Genomic DNA, 16,720 nt, shown 5'->3' on the forward strand with positions numbered 1-16,720 from the left:
TGCTCCATCGACCCATCAAGCTGAGCTGTTTTAAGCTGTGCCTAAAAAGGTTTTTACAATATAAAGGACATTAAACATAGTAAAACTATAACTCAGGGCATGAAGTGTTTGTGTTTACTGGCAGTGCATCAGTGTCTTCAAAGATTTCACATTTAGATAGATCGATAGATATTTTACTTTATTAATCCCTGTGGGGAAATTGAGTTGTAGTAGCAGCATTTTAAAAGGATAAATACAATAAACACAGCAAAAACTATGAGGGGCCGTACAAGACATAATACAGTCTGACACTCTCACACACACATATTCTCACTCTCACACACACATATTCTCACTCTCACTCACATATATTCTTACTCTCACACACACATATTCTCACTCTCACACACATATATTCTCCCTCTCACATACATATATTCTTACTCTCACATACATATATTCTTATTCTCACATACATATATTCTCCCTCTCACGCACATATATTCTTATTTTACATTCATATATGTGTGTGAGAGGGAAAATATATGTGCGTGAGAGGGAGAATATGTGAGTGAGAGTGAGAATATATGTGTGTGAGAGTAAGAATATATGTGTGTGAGAGAGAAAGAATAGTGGAAACGGATGTAGGTATAGTGGAAACGGAAGGCAGGTCTTTTGCTGCGCTGTGATTGGCTGAGAAGAAGGGGCAGGTCACGTTCAGGTCCCGACCGAGTATGGAAGGAGGGAATGAAGCAGTAGTACTTCAACAGGCAATTGGAGTATTAAGAAATATCCTCTCATCCCCTGAAACTGTCGCTTCCCTGTCATCGACCCTAGTACAGGACACGACCCGTGCAAATGCAGTCACGCACAGCTCATGCATAGAAAGTGAAATGAGAGAACTTTTCAGGCCTGGTAGCTCCCAGGTCGGATTAGCAAGAGAGGCGGCGGCTACACAAGGACAAACTGGAGGATTGCAGCGGCCTTTGCGATATCAAACCCAGAAACATTTTGGCAATTGGTGTACCCGGTCACGAAAAAGGTAAGAACAACTTCGAAGTTAGCAGAATGGTAAATTGACTGATTATATTCCAAACGTTAGCTACAAGCTACTATGAGCTACGTTTTGCTAATTTAGCATCTGCTGTTGATAAAACGTGCTGTAAGTTATTATTGCTTGTTGTTTTGGCGATTCGAATTCATTAGTGACTCAAAAGAATCATGATTACTGTAGATTAATCTTGCTGGAAGCAGACTGTATGGGTTATTATATAAAGCACTTTAGACAATGTGAACATAGACATGTTTGTAAATCATCACTTAAAGTTATCAGTTTGGCTCACAGTCAACCTACAACAATATCAAATAATATATCGCAATATATGCACATGTTAAGTAGGCCTATGTGAATTCATAGATTAAAAGAACAGTGTCACGTTTGTTTGTGCCACGTGTTCCAGGTGAACAAGCACGGAATGCAATTAAGGATAAATGTGTGCTTTGTTTTGCAGGCCCAGAACACATTATCATGACACTTTTAACAAAGATGTCATCCTTCTTCCCAGACCATCAAGCAGTGTTGTCGTCAGGCATCGTGCAAAGCAACAGCTACATGAACAAGGACATATACTCAATGGATTTGAATTCCAGAAATCTTGGAACCAGACAACAGTAACTGAACAAATGAGGGAGGCCTTTGGGGGAAAACTCTCAGCTGATATAAAGTATTTACATTTATTTAACTCGTCATGTTGATATAAGTGTCTACTCAAATACAAATATATAATTTAATAACATTTAAATTAAATTCACATAACTTTTAATTTTGCCTGTTCTTCAGTCTAGAGTTTCTGATGGCATGTGGAAACAATCTGATTTTACCAAAACTGCGTGCTGGACAGGAACTGGATGCTAATCTTATACACAAAATCTACAAATCAAAAGCCCTATACATCAGGCCATCAAAGCCAATTTTGGTATATCACATTTGAATTTACCTGCAAATCATTGTAATAATAACCCATAAAAATGCTTGCATGGAATGTCTGATACTTTAATTTTATTCTTTTGTTTTTTGTCTTTCCAAGGATGACATTACAGGTAATACAAGCGAGGACAGCTATGATGAAAACACCAGTTCTGCAATGGAGCTGCGTTCTTCATCTCAGACAGAGAGGCACTCAAATGCATCTTTTGGCAGTTTGACCAGTCCGATTGATGCCGCTCCATCAAATTCTACTCCAGTTGTTCTACCTGTGTCAGTGCCCTCGTCTAGCCACAGCAGCATGTCAGCAAGTGGTTCCTCAAGTCAGCTGCAGGTGTCTTCAGTGGAAAACTGCTATACTGCCATTCAGCCTTCTGCCACATCTTTTGAAGGAATATCTTTAGTTGATTCACCTCTGGTCTTGTCCGGCCAAAATAGGTCAAGCCCTCTCAATCACAGCAGCAATTTACAAAGTACTTGTTCTGCAGTACCATCCACTTCCTCCACCTCAGCATATCATAATTCGGCAAACTATGATGGCTACCTTACAGTAATAGGTGCACTGTCTGATGTGTCTTCTGAAGATGAGGAAATGCACCAGGCTATCCTAGCAAGCTTGCAGAGTGAGAGGTTGGTAGTCAATTGCCTGTTTATTCTGCTGCATATCTTAGCTCTTTCAAGTAGTATTCTAATCCAAATGTATTTATTCTTGTTCATTTCAGAAGGACCACAGGATGTTCTGTGCCAGTGAGAGATATTTTGCAAGACCTTGCAACTCAAATTAACCATCAGAAGAAATGCAAGTTTAACATTAACCGGTCATCAGTGCTGGATGGAGCTATTAGAGGTTTTAAACGAGGGACATACAATCCATGTCACACCATTTCTGTCAGATTTTCTGATGACATGGGAGTAGCAGAAGAGGCTGTGGACTTAGGTGGACCAAGGAGAGAATTTCTAAGACTTCTAATGGATGCTTTGTCCAAGTCTCAAATGTTTGAGGGAGAAGAAGGGAAAATGAACTTGGCTTTTGACAGTAACGGTATGTATAGATTGTAGCATATCATTGATGAGATTCACATAATAACCACAATTTGTGCTTACATTTTGGTACTATGAAATAGGTTTTTGTCATTGAATGCTTGAATACACTATTACTTATGTGTAATTTCTTTTCTCTAGCCATGAGGGAGGACAGGTACTTAGTTGCAGGCAGGGCCATTGCTGTAAGCCTTGTTCACGGCGGTCCTCCTGCACGTTTTCTTTCCCCAACTCTCTTCTCTTGCCTTGTTGAGGGCCCGGAAATGGCTAAACCAGTTTTGGAAGATGTTGCTGATAGTGACCTGCATGAAAAAATTAAAAGGGTATCTCACTTTTAGTTTATGTTGTGCTGTATAATATGTGTGCCTTTTTTATACAACACATTTTTGTATGCATGTGTGTCTTGAAAGGTCATGGAGTGTGAAACTTTTGAAGACCTCCTAGCAACAACAGCACCACTTGAGGAGTATTTGGCCAATGCGGGCTGCTTGAGACAGTTGCGGAGTTTGGAAGACAAATATCTGCTTGCAGAAGACATCCTAATGTTTCAAGTGATACACAGAGTCCGTGGTCCTTTTGAGAGGTACATTTTTATCTTTTTTTGTGAAACCCTTTCTAATTAACCTTTAACTGTATGACTGCAATTTAGGGAGGTTTTGTTGCTGACCTTCTTTGAGGAGTGAGGGAGAGAAGAATGAGGAAGCTAGTTGACAACTGCTGTTTTTGCTGGGAAACTTTTGATGACAATGCAGTTACTAGTGATTATATTTTACAGATTTCGGGATGGACTGAGAAGCCTTGGGGTGCTGGACAAAATTCAAACCCACCCGGAGAGCTTTCGGCCCCTTCTATGTTGGTCTCCCACAACCCTCACAGCTGACCTCATTGACAGCCTTTTTACCATACGTCTATCTCCTGTTGGCAGCAATAGAAGGCAAGCTGAAGAAATGGTCGTTCCTTTTTGGAGAGACTACCTTGCAGATGCAGAAGGTTAGGTGACTTAAGTGTTGCTAGAGCTGTTTTTTCACTTGGTAATAATTCACCATATTGTCATTGTTTTGTTATATTTTCTGATGCAATACTTTTTTGTCCAGATCAAGAAGGAACACAGAAGCTGGAGACAATTCTTGCCTTTGCCACTGGAGCCAGTGCTGTTCCACCAATTGGCTTCTCTCCGCAGCCTTCAATTGAATTTCTTCACCAAGAGCATGATGGAGGAAACCCCTTTAAACTTCCCATTGCAAATACCTGCATCAACTGTTTGAAGTTGCCACTGCACACTTCCTATGATGACTTTCAGGAAAATATGGACTTTGCATTGGGTAACACCCATGGCTTTGGCATAGCTTAAAGTGGACAGGCCTGCACTTCAAAATGTTAGTACCGGTTAAGTTTGTACTTTAAATTCTTCTGTTCTTTGGTTTCCATAATTAGGTGCCATCATATCTCTCTAGCTGTAGTTTGTTGTGTAGTTTCAGACAGTATTGGACCAAACTGAATTTACTGAGGTTAAAAGTAAGTAAATATTGCAACATTTCCATTGTTTGTCAATGCTCCCACTGCTTTGGATCAAACATATAATGCTGTTGAGTCAGTACCTTTCATTTTTCTCTGATAACTTGACCAACTAAAGTTGATTTACTGGATTACAGAAATCCAACGTAGATAATATAAAGTTTTACTGTTTATCTAACAGTTACTGTACAAGCATATTAAGGGGACATTCTGAATAAGCTAAATATAATCATAATGACAGTATTACTAGTCATTCCCCTTCTAAGCTTTCACAGATTTTGTTGATACAGATATTGTTCATTACCACAACAAAGGTGATACAATTATTTGTTTATTGAGTTTCAGAAACCCATCAATAAAATTGGTTTTCAGATGTGTTTCACGATTTGTTTAACATTCACACTGACATTCATTAAACATGAAACACAGTTGTAAAATGTAAACATGCAAGTGAGCTCACAGAATTATAAAGGTTTTAACATTCTATAACAATTCATCCAATGGAAGAAAACTGAAACCATAGTAAATAAGTAACGCATGCTTGCATTTTCTGTTGATGTGAATATGCTAAAATCTATTTTCCAAATCGGTTATTCAGTGGAATATTTATTTAATACGGCTATCCAGAATGTTGTATAGCCAACTTACAGAATGCCTTCAAGAAAATGCACAAGGTTGCAAAACAGATCTATACCATGATTACCATCATCTTCAAATGGATTAAAATTCTGCACAAGTGTATTCATTGTTGTGTTGCTGATGGTAATGTTAATTGATGGAACAACAACATTATTGTTTGTAATTAACTCTGACTGGAGACTGTTATCATCAAGAGAAAAATTGCTGTCCATATCAACAATGCCATTCATGCTTGGGTTATGCATCCCTGCATTGCTGACTATACCCCTTTGCCATAGCTGTAGAGGAGTTTGACCCCCTTGTGTTGAAAGGCCATGGTTATTCCACTGGTTCTGAAATTCAGTGGCAGCTCTTTGAATTCGTGGCAAAAAAATATAATGAACACAAAACAAATGCAACTCATTAAGTGAATCTAATATACCATGCCCCTCCATAAAGTTGAAAAGATTAATGAAATGACATGAAACTACTCGATTTAGCTCAGCCCATAATCTCTCAATTCTTTGATTATGAACTGACCTGCCAGTAATAACGCTACGTCTGTTTAATCCTCTCCTGCAAAGCATGAAACGGGCAACACCAGTGTTTTCAAGTCCATGGTCACATCTAACCCTGGAGGGTAGTCCAAAGTTGTGAACACCATCAATGAATAGTGATAAAACACTAGAGGCTCTGTTGTTGTCTACACAAGCAAGGTAGATGATTGTTCGACTGAAACCATCCACACAGCCATGGAACACCATCCTCCATCTGACAAGTTTGTGGTTTCCATCTATGTGCCTACAAGAGAAGTTGAAATCGGTGTAAACTATGAATACTTGTAATACAATGCCAAACACTAAAATATTTTTAATATGTTCTTTAGCTTATGATAATTAGCTGCAGGTTTAAAATAGTGAATACATGTTATGTTAATTCAAATTTATTCTTTTATGAATTTGCTCACCATAATTGATTGGGAGATGAAACACTGTAAATCCGCCGACGTATTGCATGTCGCCTTCTGAAGGACCGTCCAATGGGGTCAATTTCCTGCAGACTTTGGCGGACCCGCCACCTTTGAATATGTATCCCACGTGACCTCAAGCTCCCATGCACATATCGTTCACCTGCATTTGTGGTATGCTGAAGAATTTCACCAACTACTCTGTTCAGGTTTTCATTTGACAGCGTTGTATATGACATTGGTGGAATGCCAAGCAGCTGTCTATGTCTGTAGAGAGTCCGGCTGCTTACCCCTACGCATGTTGCAATGTTTTGCCAGTTCATTCCAAGGGACATTAAATGGGAGATTTGCTCAGCCGAAATACTGTATTGAGGTCTGCCTTGATATCCAGTCCTGATAGATGGTGGCAATAATTCATAGCTGTTCTCCAACCTGGTTCTTTGTCTGGTTTCATAAGTAGTCAGCAAAAAATGAAGACATCTATGCAAGAATTGTAATGTATTGACTACTTCTCTGTTTCTTACATCTTCAACAAATCTTGATATGGACAAAAATCCAGATAAGGTCTGAGTGTGATCATGGAGATCCCTGTGCAGTCTTTCCTGAACAAAAGGCTCTGTAGATGCAATTTGTATTTGTTCAATACATTCTAAGACATTATTAACAAAATATATAATGTCATTTTCATTGCTACTTACTCCAATAATAAAAAAGTCCACTTGGAAACAAAACAGGATGATTTTGACTAGCATCATTTTGAGTTTCTGCTGATAGCATGAAAGGACACCCTAAGCATACTGTTTTTTATACTTCCTGGTTTGTGAATGACTTCCTGCTTAGGGAGGAACTTCCTGTTTTGAGAGAAGAATATATGTGTGAGAGAAGAATAAATGTGTGTGAGAGAAGAATATATGTGTGTGAGAGAAGAATATATGTGCGTGAGAGAAGAATATATGTATGTGAGAGAAGAATATATGTGTGTGAGAGAAGAATATATGTGTGTGAGAGAAGAATATATGTGTGTGAGAGAAGAATATATGTATGTGAGAGAAGAATATATGTGCATGAGAGAAGAATAAATGTGCGTGAGAGAAGAATATATGTGCATGAGAGAAGAATATATGTATGTGAGAGAAGAATATATGTGAGTGAGAGTGAAAACATATATGTATGTGAGATGAGAATATATGTGAGTGAGAGAAGAATATATGCATGTGAGAGAAGAATATATGCATGTGAGAGAAGAATATATGTGAGTGAGAGTGAGAATATATGTGTGTGAGAGTGAGAATATGTGTGTGTGAGAGTGAGAATATGTGTGTGTGAGAGTGTCAGACTGCATTATGTCTTGTACGGCCCCTCATAAAAAACTCTTATATACACACACACACGCACAAGACAGCAACAGAGAAAGAATATGTACATACACACATAAAGCAGATCAAGGGGAAGATAGAAGCATAAAAACACAGTTAATGTAACTGAGTAGTTTGAAATGCACCTGTGATGATGCTTTAGTCCGAGTTAGTGAGCATAGCTCTGACGGTCACAGAGGAGTTATACAGTATACTGTACTATATTCTATTTTCTATTTTATTCTATATTCTATATTCTATGTTATTCTATTTAACTCTTGCTCTGACTGTCGGTGTTGTATGGCTGCTGGTACCCAAATGTTCCTGAGGGACCTTCCCAAAGGGATTAATAAATTCTATTCTATTCTATTCTACAGTCTGATGGCGGACGGCAGGAATGACTTTCTGTTCCGTTAGAGCCGCGGGGCAGCAGGAGTCTGTGGCTGAAGCTGCTTCTCCGTCTGTCCACAGTGTTGTGGAGAGGGTGGGAGGGGTTGTTGGAATGGGAAAGTTTGTTGACATCTCCTGAACAATGAACTCGGATGATGGTATACTGCATGTAATAAAGAAGTAATTATATAATTATAAACTAAATAACTGCGCTGATTATTTTTGTTTCAAGCAAAAAAAAAAAGGTCATTAGGTTTGGAATTTTAGAGTGTTAGACTGCCTATTTCCTCATTGGTGCTAAGAAATCATTGAATTAATTTTTGTTATTTTCATTTCACTCAATAGCCAAGTACTACATTTTTTTTCAAAGTATCATCTGCATCCTGTTCCTATCCACTTCTTCGCTAATGTTGCAATATTCTTTCTTTTAGGGATCCTGTATCCCTAGCAGTGGTCAGAAAAAAAAAAAACAGACAAAAAAGCCAATATGTCAAAAATAAATGAAAGAAATACTGGAAAAGGTTCCACAACAGCAGTAGGTAAAGTGAGATTGAACCATTTTCACTGACATTTAGAGAGAAAATGTACTTTTGAACTGTTTTGAAAGTATGCTGACACAAGAAATTCTATGGTTCGGATGGCTACTGAATTAACAGAGCAAGGATAGACGTGCTACAGTAGCTTTAAAGTATTGTAAGTCTTGATTTTGCTGATAATTCACAAAATTAGGTGTACCCTTTATGTAATAATAGTAAAAGTAATATCTTCACCATCAATACTGGACAAACCCAGTTGCACCCTACTTTGAAGAGGAAATTAAGCTGTCCTAGAGCTTTGCTACTTTAATGACATTTCAAGCTTGTCTGGCATGGTAACTGTTTTCTGACATGAAAATAATGAAATTCAGAGCATGAGTACAGCAGCTGTTTTATAAGAGTCTTTGGTAAGCTATTTGTGTGTCTTCACTTTTCAATTATTAGATACTCAGTTTTTTTTGTTTGCCTTCACAACACCCTTTATTCCCTCTATGTGTTTTGAGCCATCTGAACTATTGTCTCTAGAAATCATGCACACTGCCCCTTTAATCAAAACTAGCAGTGCCATAAGCACATTCAGAAACCATGCACTGTTTCTATAAATGCGACAAGAATGAAATGATGAAATCCTTCTTTTAATAATAAATAGAAAGACTTATCATAATCAGAATCATCATGTGACCTAGTCTAGATGATAGGACACAAACACTTCACACATTACCAGTGCCAAAAATTCAAGCCATTTAACATTGAAATCTATGAGAGAGCCCTTCAACGAGGGTCATCTGCCAAATGTATCTCACACAATCTCATATGTACATAATTCCTTTACTTTTACTGCACTATATTACATTACCATCTATGCTGGTGTGCAAGGTTTGTACATAATTCCTCCTATCTTTTGTTTTTTACTGTATTATATTCTATTTTATTCTATTTAACTCTTGCTCTGACCGTTGGTGTTGTATTGCTGCTGGTACCCAAATTTCCCTAAGGGACCTTCCCAAAAGGATTAATAAAATATATTCTATTCTATTCTATTCTATTCTATTCTATTTTTCCTACAAATGTCAAGCTACAGACTCCATTTTAGTCTTAAAACGCTCAGGCTCTCAAAGTAGGAGTGGTTTTTGAGGCCTTCTCTGAGTTTAACATTAGTGTGTATTGCTCGGAATGATCAAAGGCAGAGTGGATGATGTCATCCCTCAGAGTGGAGAGAGGCTGAGGAGATGCCTAAAAAAATCTCTCTAACCTGTGCTCAGGCCTGCACCGTCCATCGAACTGGAATAATTTAATTAATAATAGACGGTGTCCTTATTTTTTTGTCTGAAGGCTTCGGTTTGGACAAAAAGAGAAGTTGTTCGGAGGGTGCACCCCCTATTTAAATACATGGGATCTACCATGAGAGGAGTGAAAGGAGAATCACACAGGTGTCTTAATTAGGGCTTAATTAGGCAGGCAGGGCTGTTACCATGGTGACAGGCTGACACACAGAGGCATACAAAGCAGCCATATTTGTAGTCTTTATCGGACTTTAAGCATGTCATATTGATCATCCTTCAGCTCTATACTACTTTTCCACATTCAATCACACAGCCTGAGCTTCTTATAATCTTATGGTATTATTCCAGCCTCAGACCTTTCATATTCTTCTCCAGATTCTCCAGCAATCCAGCAATCCTTCACATCAGCATTCAAAGCAATGCTTCAGCTGTAGCAATCAAACTTGCATTTTTTTCAGGAAATGCTTTTTTAGTTATAGATGTTTTAAGGCTGATGATTTTAACCTTTCACTACACACTATACACTTTTCATACTTCTCTCTTGTTTAAACACTCTCAAAGTTCAAACCTTTGTAGAATGATAGTGGACATGAGAAAGGAGAGGAGACCTCATCAGCCACTGCTTATCCAGGGACTAGAAGTGGAGAGGGTGAGCAGAAAGGTTGGCATGTCACCAAAGATCCTCAGCAGCTTCTACAGCTGTCATTGAGTCCATCCTGAACAGCTGCATCACCGTGTGGTACACCAGCCCTACCTCCATGGACTGCAAATACCTGCAGAGAGTGATGAGGACTGCGTTTAAGATCACCAGGACTCCTCTGCCCTCTCTGCAGAGCATCTACTAGTGCAGAGTCCACAGGAGAGCTGCCTCCATCATTAAGGACCCCACCTGCCCCCAACAAGGTCTGTTCAGTCTCCTCCCCTCAGGCCAGAGGTACAGGAGTGTGAAGTGCAGGACCACCAGACTCATGAACTCTTTCATCCCCTCTGCCTCAGGCGCAACATCTGACAGGAGTCTTCAACAAAATGCAGCTATTGCACTAAACATGTCCTTCATGTCAATTGTCTCCATGTAGCAGCCTTTGTGTAGTTTGTTGGTCTGGTACACAAATCATTATAGTTTTAGTATAAGTATCAAACATTTATATATTTTATATATTTTATTTAGCAAACAATATTTGCCATTGCAGAATTCCATTTATATTTCTTATAATAATAATATAGAATTTTATTCATTTATTTATTGTAAAACATCACATTTGTCAGTAACAACATGACACAGGAATGACACTCTGCTGGCAATTTGTATTTTATCATCCTGCACAATGTGCAGTTTCAAACAAGACACTACAAAGGGTAAAGTGTGTATTAATTTGACTTTTGGTGTGTGAAATAACATTGTTTCGGCTGTTCATTGCTTCCATGTACACCTCTCCTTGAGTGTGCTGTCTTGTGTGAGGCATGTCCTTACCATCTCTGTGGCTTCTGATGTAGGGATGCAAGTAAACAAGGAAGTGACATCAAATGAGACCATGAGACCATGGTGTCATCAAGGTGGAGAAGATCCTAATGGACCCAGATGACACCATGGTCTCATTTGATGTCACATCCTTGTTTACTTGCATCCCTACATCAGAAGCCACAGAGATGGTAAGGACATGCCTCACACAGGACAGCACACTCAAGGAGAGAACCAACCTAACACCAGACCACATCTGTGACCTGCTGGACCTCTGCCTGACCACCACTTATTTCCAGTACAATGGGAACTTTTACAGACAGAAGCACGGCTGTGCGATGGGATCATCCGTCTCTCCTATTGTGGCCAACCTCTACATGGAAGAAGTGGAGAGAAGAGCCCTGAGTTCCTTTCCTGGAACCACCCCCACCCACTGGTTTAGATATGTGGATGACACCTGGGTCAAAATCAAGACCAACGAAGTGGAACGGTTCACAGAACACATCAACGCAGTGGATAACAACATCAAGTTCACTCGCGAGGACACCAAGGACAACAATCTGGCCTTCCTGGACTGCACAGTACATATTGAGGAGGATGTGGAAGTGTACAGGAAACCCACACACACGGACCAGTACCTGTTGTTTGATTCACACCACCCACTGGAACACAAACTGGGAGTCATCAGGACCCTGCAGCACAGAGCACAAACTGTACCAACCAGCTCAGAGGGGAAGAAGAAGGAGCAACACCACATCAGGAAGGCCCTGCAAACCTGTGGCTACCCAAAGTGGGCACTCATCAAAGCCACAAAAACAAGACCCCCCAACAACAAGAAGAAGGACAACAACCGGCGGAGAAAGAACATCTCCATTCCATATGTATCAGGAGTATCAGAGAAACTCTGCAGGATCTTCAACAACCATGACATCCCGGTCCATTTCAAACCTATGACAACACTGAGACAGAGACTGGTTCACCCGAAGGATAAGATTCCCAGGGAGAAACACAGCAATGTGATATATGCAGTCCAGTGCAGTGAGGAATGCTCTGATCTGTACATTGGAGAAACTAAACAACCACTCCACAGAAGAATGGCTCAGCACAGGAGAGCCACCTCCTCAAGACAAGACTGAGCTGTTCACCTCCACCTCAAAGACAAAGGACACTCCTTTGAGGACAACAATGTTCACATTTTAGACAGGGAGGAAAGGTGGTATGAAAGAGGAGTCAAGGAAGCCATCTATGTTAAGCTGGAAAAACCTTCCCTTAACAGAGGTGGAGGCCTCAGACATCATCTTTCTACCACATACAATGCAGTGATTCCATCCATTCCCAGGAAGTTTACACATACTCACAGCAAGAACAAAGGGCTGTCAACCAGTCCACCTCCGGCAGTTTCATAGTCGTTAGCCATTCGTTAGACACACCTGGCCCAGTCAACCAGAACATCACAGGTAAGTATGGAAACATTTAGTGCTATTGTTTATTTAAGTTTTACCCAGACCCACCCACTGAGGTCTGTAACCACATATAAACCATGTTTCCCCACCAAAGAGTTAGAACTGATGGAGCTGCTTGGATGAGCAGCGAAACGTCTTCAAGAAAACTCTACAAGTCCAGACGCCTTGTTTCAATCTTCTCTACCTAAGAGGTTAAGGTTCACCAAGTTACAAGAAAATACAATATGCCCCGAAAGCTCCTATTTACTAAGGCTTGGCTATAATTGTGCTGTCCACCTAAGTACGCTCCGCAAGTTTCTCCTCGAGGTCTGTGGACTGTCCAAAACCCACAATCAGTCTCTCAAAGGGGGAGATCAACACCTTGAGGTCAGTTTGTACTGCTGTGTCAAATAAAAGATGGATGCAAAGCAAGACACAGGTTGAAGACACACACAGTGAGCTTCTTTGTGCAAATAAAAGTGGAAAAGAATGCAAAAACTGACAGGTGCCAAATCTGAGGGAGTAGGATAGGACATATTCTAAAACAAGACCCAAAAATCTAAACTTGCAATGGTAAGACGGAAGGCACACAAACCAACGCTTCACATCATGTATGCTGTACGGTAGTTAAAAATTGTTGCTATATAAACTTCTATTGGATCAGTACTCATTATATGGTGTAAGGCATTGGCATCAGGAATGGTATAAAATAACTTAAGTAAAGAAAAACTCATTATGCTATGGCTAAGCCTCAGGTACCTCTAAGTGTGCATTTAAAGCACACAATTATAATATGTTAAACCGTTTCAGACTAGAAGCCAGTTTAATTTTTCTATCTAAGTGAACATGGATACCAAGGGTTCTTTGGAGCCTTCACTTGACCTTTGTTTTTGAAAAAAACACCAAGACATTCCCTCCAAAAAGCATGTATAAAATATTCATTTTCTGTGGTATTGTTATTAAATTGGAAATTGGACGAGGTAAGCCTGCATGCTGTGGTCCAAATTGTGTTTTCCAGCAGTCCCAGCTAAGGTTATCTGTAGGCATCAGTGTGCAAAATAAATATTTAAGTGGGAATAAAAACCTTTGACTTATAAATTACTTAGTTAAAATTTAGTTAAGCCCCACATACGTTCACATTCACCTATCAGCCACAACACTATGACAGGTGAAGTAAATAACACTGATTATCTGGTTACCATGAATGTTGTCAGCTGGTGGGATATACTGGGCAGCAAGTCAACATTTTTTACTCAAGGTTGATGTTAGAAGTAGGAAAAATGGGCAGCAGAAGGTTTTGAGTGACTTTGACAAAGGCCAAACTTTATAGCTATAGAGGACTGGGTCAGAACATCTCCAAAACTGCAGCTCATATGGTGTGTCCCTGATCTATAGTGGTTGGTACCTAATAAAAGTTGTCCAAGGTCCGATCCAACAGCTACTGTAGGTCAAACTACTAAAAAGTGTTCACTACTTCCAATACAAGGGTGTGAGAATGTTTGTTGTGTATGGGGCTAGTAACCTGTGTAGCTTCAGACCAGTTCATGCCATGACCTGGACACAGAGGAATGAATGTCCTGGTGTGATAAATCCAAAAAATCTTGTGCTGCATTATATACATAAGGGAGAGGGATTAGTGTGTGTGCATGTCTCTGCTCCATCCCATCCACACTCAATCATGTCTTCAGTGCATACATAAATCCTTTTACATGTGACCCTGCTGTGACTCAGCCTGCAGATAATAAAATACTGGAGCACCATGCTGCCTGTACAGACACCTGTGATAATGACATATTTTCCAACAGCCCAGGGAGTCAAATCATCAACAGATGAGGCACAGCGTGCCGCGTTCCATGTTAAACAGTCACTTAACGGACTGACACTAGCAGTAGCTTCCACCTTGTCTCCATGGCAACCCCGCCAGGGTGCACAGCACCGGTTGGCGGAGTTGGCGAAAGGCTGGTCAGGTGTGAAATTACCTTAGTGCCCGGCGCCACATGGAGCATGAAGAGAGTTTAACAAAAGCAACGTGGTTAAAGGAGAGCTACCCCCCACCTCCAATACCACCAACCCATCACCATTACACACACATTTCTTTCTTTGCTGTCATACTAATTCACTTCAAGCAGTATTTCTTCTCAGAAACACAGAAGACAAGTTAAATTGGGAGCTAGATGTTGGCATGCTAATGCTGAATGGTGGGATGACTATGAAATAGAGTGAGATTTGCCTTGACATCTATATACCACTGTTCCACAGCTCTGATTCTCTCTATTCCATGTTGTGTCAACTTGGATTGAAGCAGTGCCACTTTCTGTTGGTTTGCTCACATGCAATATAAATAACAGAAGTTATTTACAGATACAGATTGTGTTAGCAAATGTCCATTTGTGTGTGAGTATGTGCTTCTATATTGCCATTCTGTCCTTGTGGACAATGCAGGCTACCAAGCCCATCCTCTTCTAAGATCTTCACCTCATATTGTCATATATTTCTTTATAAGATGGGTTTGTTTCTTGATCAATTTAAATTGAATTGAATTAAATTGAAATTTGAACAATTAAGATATGCAGAATGTTTTATCTGTCTGAGGAGGATGACATACTGCATTAGTAGTGGTTACTCCTACTGATGACTTTTTTCCATTTTCAGTTGACAATCAGACTGCAGCCAAGTCTTTACATTGTAACGACAGCAGAGGCCAGCAACATAGGGGCAGCGATATAGTCCTGTGGGCAGGGCTTAGTGACAGTCACTTAATGACATAACGGTTTAGTTTTCTTATTTGTTTTTTTAAGGAAAAGAAAAAAGAGATGTGACCCCTTTGGATAGCAAACAGAGGTGAAGATGCATGTGGTTCCATGTACTATATCAGCACATTGATCTTAGTAAATGGTTTAGACTTGCGGCAGCCTTTGGTCTGCCTCGGCCGCTTCCTCAGATGCGGTAAACTTGTTACTTCACCTCATCCCCTGGGCTAAGCAGGGAATGTAACAAAGTGCTACATACTAGGCCTTCCAAATTCGATTACACTATCTTATTAGAAAAAGTGTACAGTGTAAAAAATAAAATCACCTAGTCGAATATCCCATAGCTAATTAGCTTAATTAGTGACAGCTCATTACTGAGTATAAAAGGAGCATTTGGGTGTTTCCAAATGGGGAGAGATACTATACTGCAAAAATATTAGAACATTTTTCAGTGTAAACTCACAATTTGTGGATTTCTTTATTGTCACATATAAGCACATACGCAACACTGCATGACCTGTAGTGGAATTCACAGCAGGGCTTTCTAAAAGCCACTGCCAGTGAAACTGCATCCACATATAAAGTTAAACTCTAGATAAAGTTAAAACCATGCAGGGAAATTAATTAAGGTCTGACATAGTAAACCCTAATGTTATGGTGCACCTGATCTATCCGTACCACATATGCCAGGTTGCATCTTGTTAAGTTTAAGCCTAATGGCTAAGACTTAATGTGCTCCAAAAAGATCTTAGTATGAGTATAAAAAATGCAACAATGTCCTCAAGGCAGACATCACAGTTGATGCACTGCAAGTGTGACTAAAGTGCATATTGGGGATAATTGTATTATTATTATTAGATCAAATTCTACCTAAAGGTTAGATTGCTATTATAGTGGTTTCTGCACAAGTGTCACTTCAGCACGTCTGGTCCCTTGCATGTCAGAATGTTAAAGCTTATTTCCACAGCACACCTGTTCTGACGGTTAGCTGTAGTGTGAAAAGTGTGAAAGCGCTGGGGGATGACTGTGGCATAACTGAAACTGATCCTTCCATATCTCAAAAGAAAAAACACAACATTTGGGGTTTTTTTCCTAAATCATTCTGTCTCAAACCTCAACTGAAGGACAGCTTTGTCCTCATGATCTAAGATATGAGAAGATAAAACTTTATCTTATAAAAAATACATTCTTTTTCCAGAGGTTACAGGTTACACCTTAAATATGACAGATGAATTACCTCCTGTGTTACCTAACAATAGAATTTCATGAGATCCTAGCTACATTCTTTGTAGCTGTGCCTTTGAAGAATGTTGGTTCCCCCTAAAAATCTAATGTATTATAATGTAAGATGCCCTGCCCTCACAGGTGTGATAAAACCAACAGGGAGTCTATACCCCTACT

General features: G+C 39.7%; 2 protein-coding genes across 3 annotated transcripts; one reads left to right on the forward strand and one right to left on the reverse strand.

The window, feature by feature from the left end:
• The first annotated feature begins 520 nt into the window (after nucleotides 1-520).
• Nucleotides 521-4,752, forward strand: LOC114442703 (G2/M phase-specific E3 ubiquitin-protein ligase-like). 2 transcript variants are annotated; one of them, XM_028416475.1, is made up of 9 exons: nucleotides 521-1,021; nucleotides 1,491-1,703; nucleotides 1,820-1,955; nucleotides 2,067-2,593; nucleotides 2,686-3,005; nucleotides 3,146-3,327; nucleotides 3,415-3,587; nucleotides 3,780-3,994; nucleotides 4,099-4,752. In XM_028416475.1, exons 1-9 carry the CDS (start codon nucleotides 714-716, stop codon nucleotides 4,353-4,355), a joined length of 2,331 nt encoding a protein of 776 aa, XP_028272276.1. In that variant the 5' UTR covers nucleotides 521-713; the 3' UTR covers nucleotides 4,356-4,752. The 2 variants fall into 2 exon arrangements, with proteins under 2 accessions (XP_028272276.1, XP_028272277.1); XM_028416476.1 differs by having other exon boundaries at nucleotides 1,545-1,703.
• A 411-nt stretch (nucleotides 4,753-5,163) lies between these two features.
• On the reverse strand, nucleotides 5,164-6,712 carry LOC114442995 (uncharacterized). Its single transcript, XM_028416889.1, has 2 exons — nucleotides 6,105-6,712; nucleotides 5,164-5,938 (listed from the first exon to the last, which is right to left on the reverse strand). The coding sequence occupies exons 1-2, from the start codon at nucleotides 6,437-6,439 to the stop codon at nucleotides 5,164-5,166; spliced, it is 1,110 nt and encodes a 369-aa protein (XP_028272690.1). The 5' UTR covers nucleotides 6,440-6,712.
• Nucleotides 6,713-16,720: the final 10,008 nt, after the last annotated feature.

Source organism: Parambassis ranga, chromosome 10, assembly GCF_900634625.1.
Source record: "Parambassis ranga chromosome 10, fParRan2.1, whole genome shotgun sequence".
In the NCBI taxonomy this organism is placed as follows: Eukaryota; Metazoa; Chordata; class Actinopteri; family Ambassidae; genus Parambassis; species Parambassis ranga.

Bases quoted from the DNA above. Each gene is read 5' to 3' on its own strand.
- LOC114442703 (XM_028416475.1), top strand. From the start codon at position 714: ATGGAAGGAGGGAATGAAGCAGTAGTACTTCAACAGGCAATTGGAGTA. The intron at 1,956-2,066 runs GTATATCACATT...TGTCTTTCCAAG, and splicing joins GGCCATCAAAGCCAATTTTG to GATGACATTACAGGTAATAC. The intron at 3,588-3,779 runs GTACATTTTTAT...TATATTTTACAG, and splicing joins GTCCGTGGTCCTTTTGAGAG to ATTTCGGGATGGACTGAGAA.
- LOC114442995 (XM_028416889.1), bottom strand. From the start codon at position 6,439: ATGTCCCTTGGAATGAACTGGCAAAACATTGCAACATGCGTAGGGGTA. The intron at 5,939-6,104 runs GTGAGCAAATTC...CTTCTCTTGTAG, and splicing joins TCATCTCCCAATCAATTATG to GCACATAGATGGAAACCACA.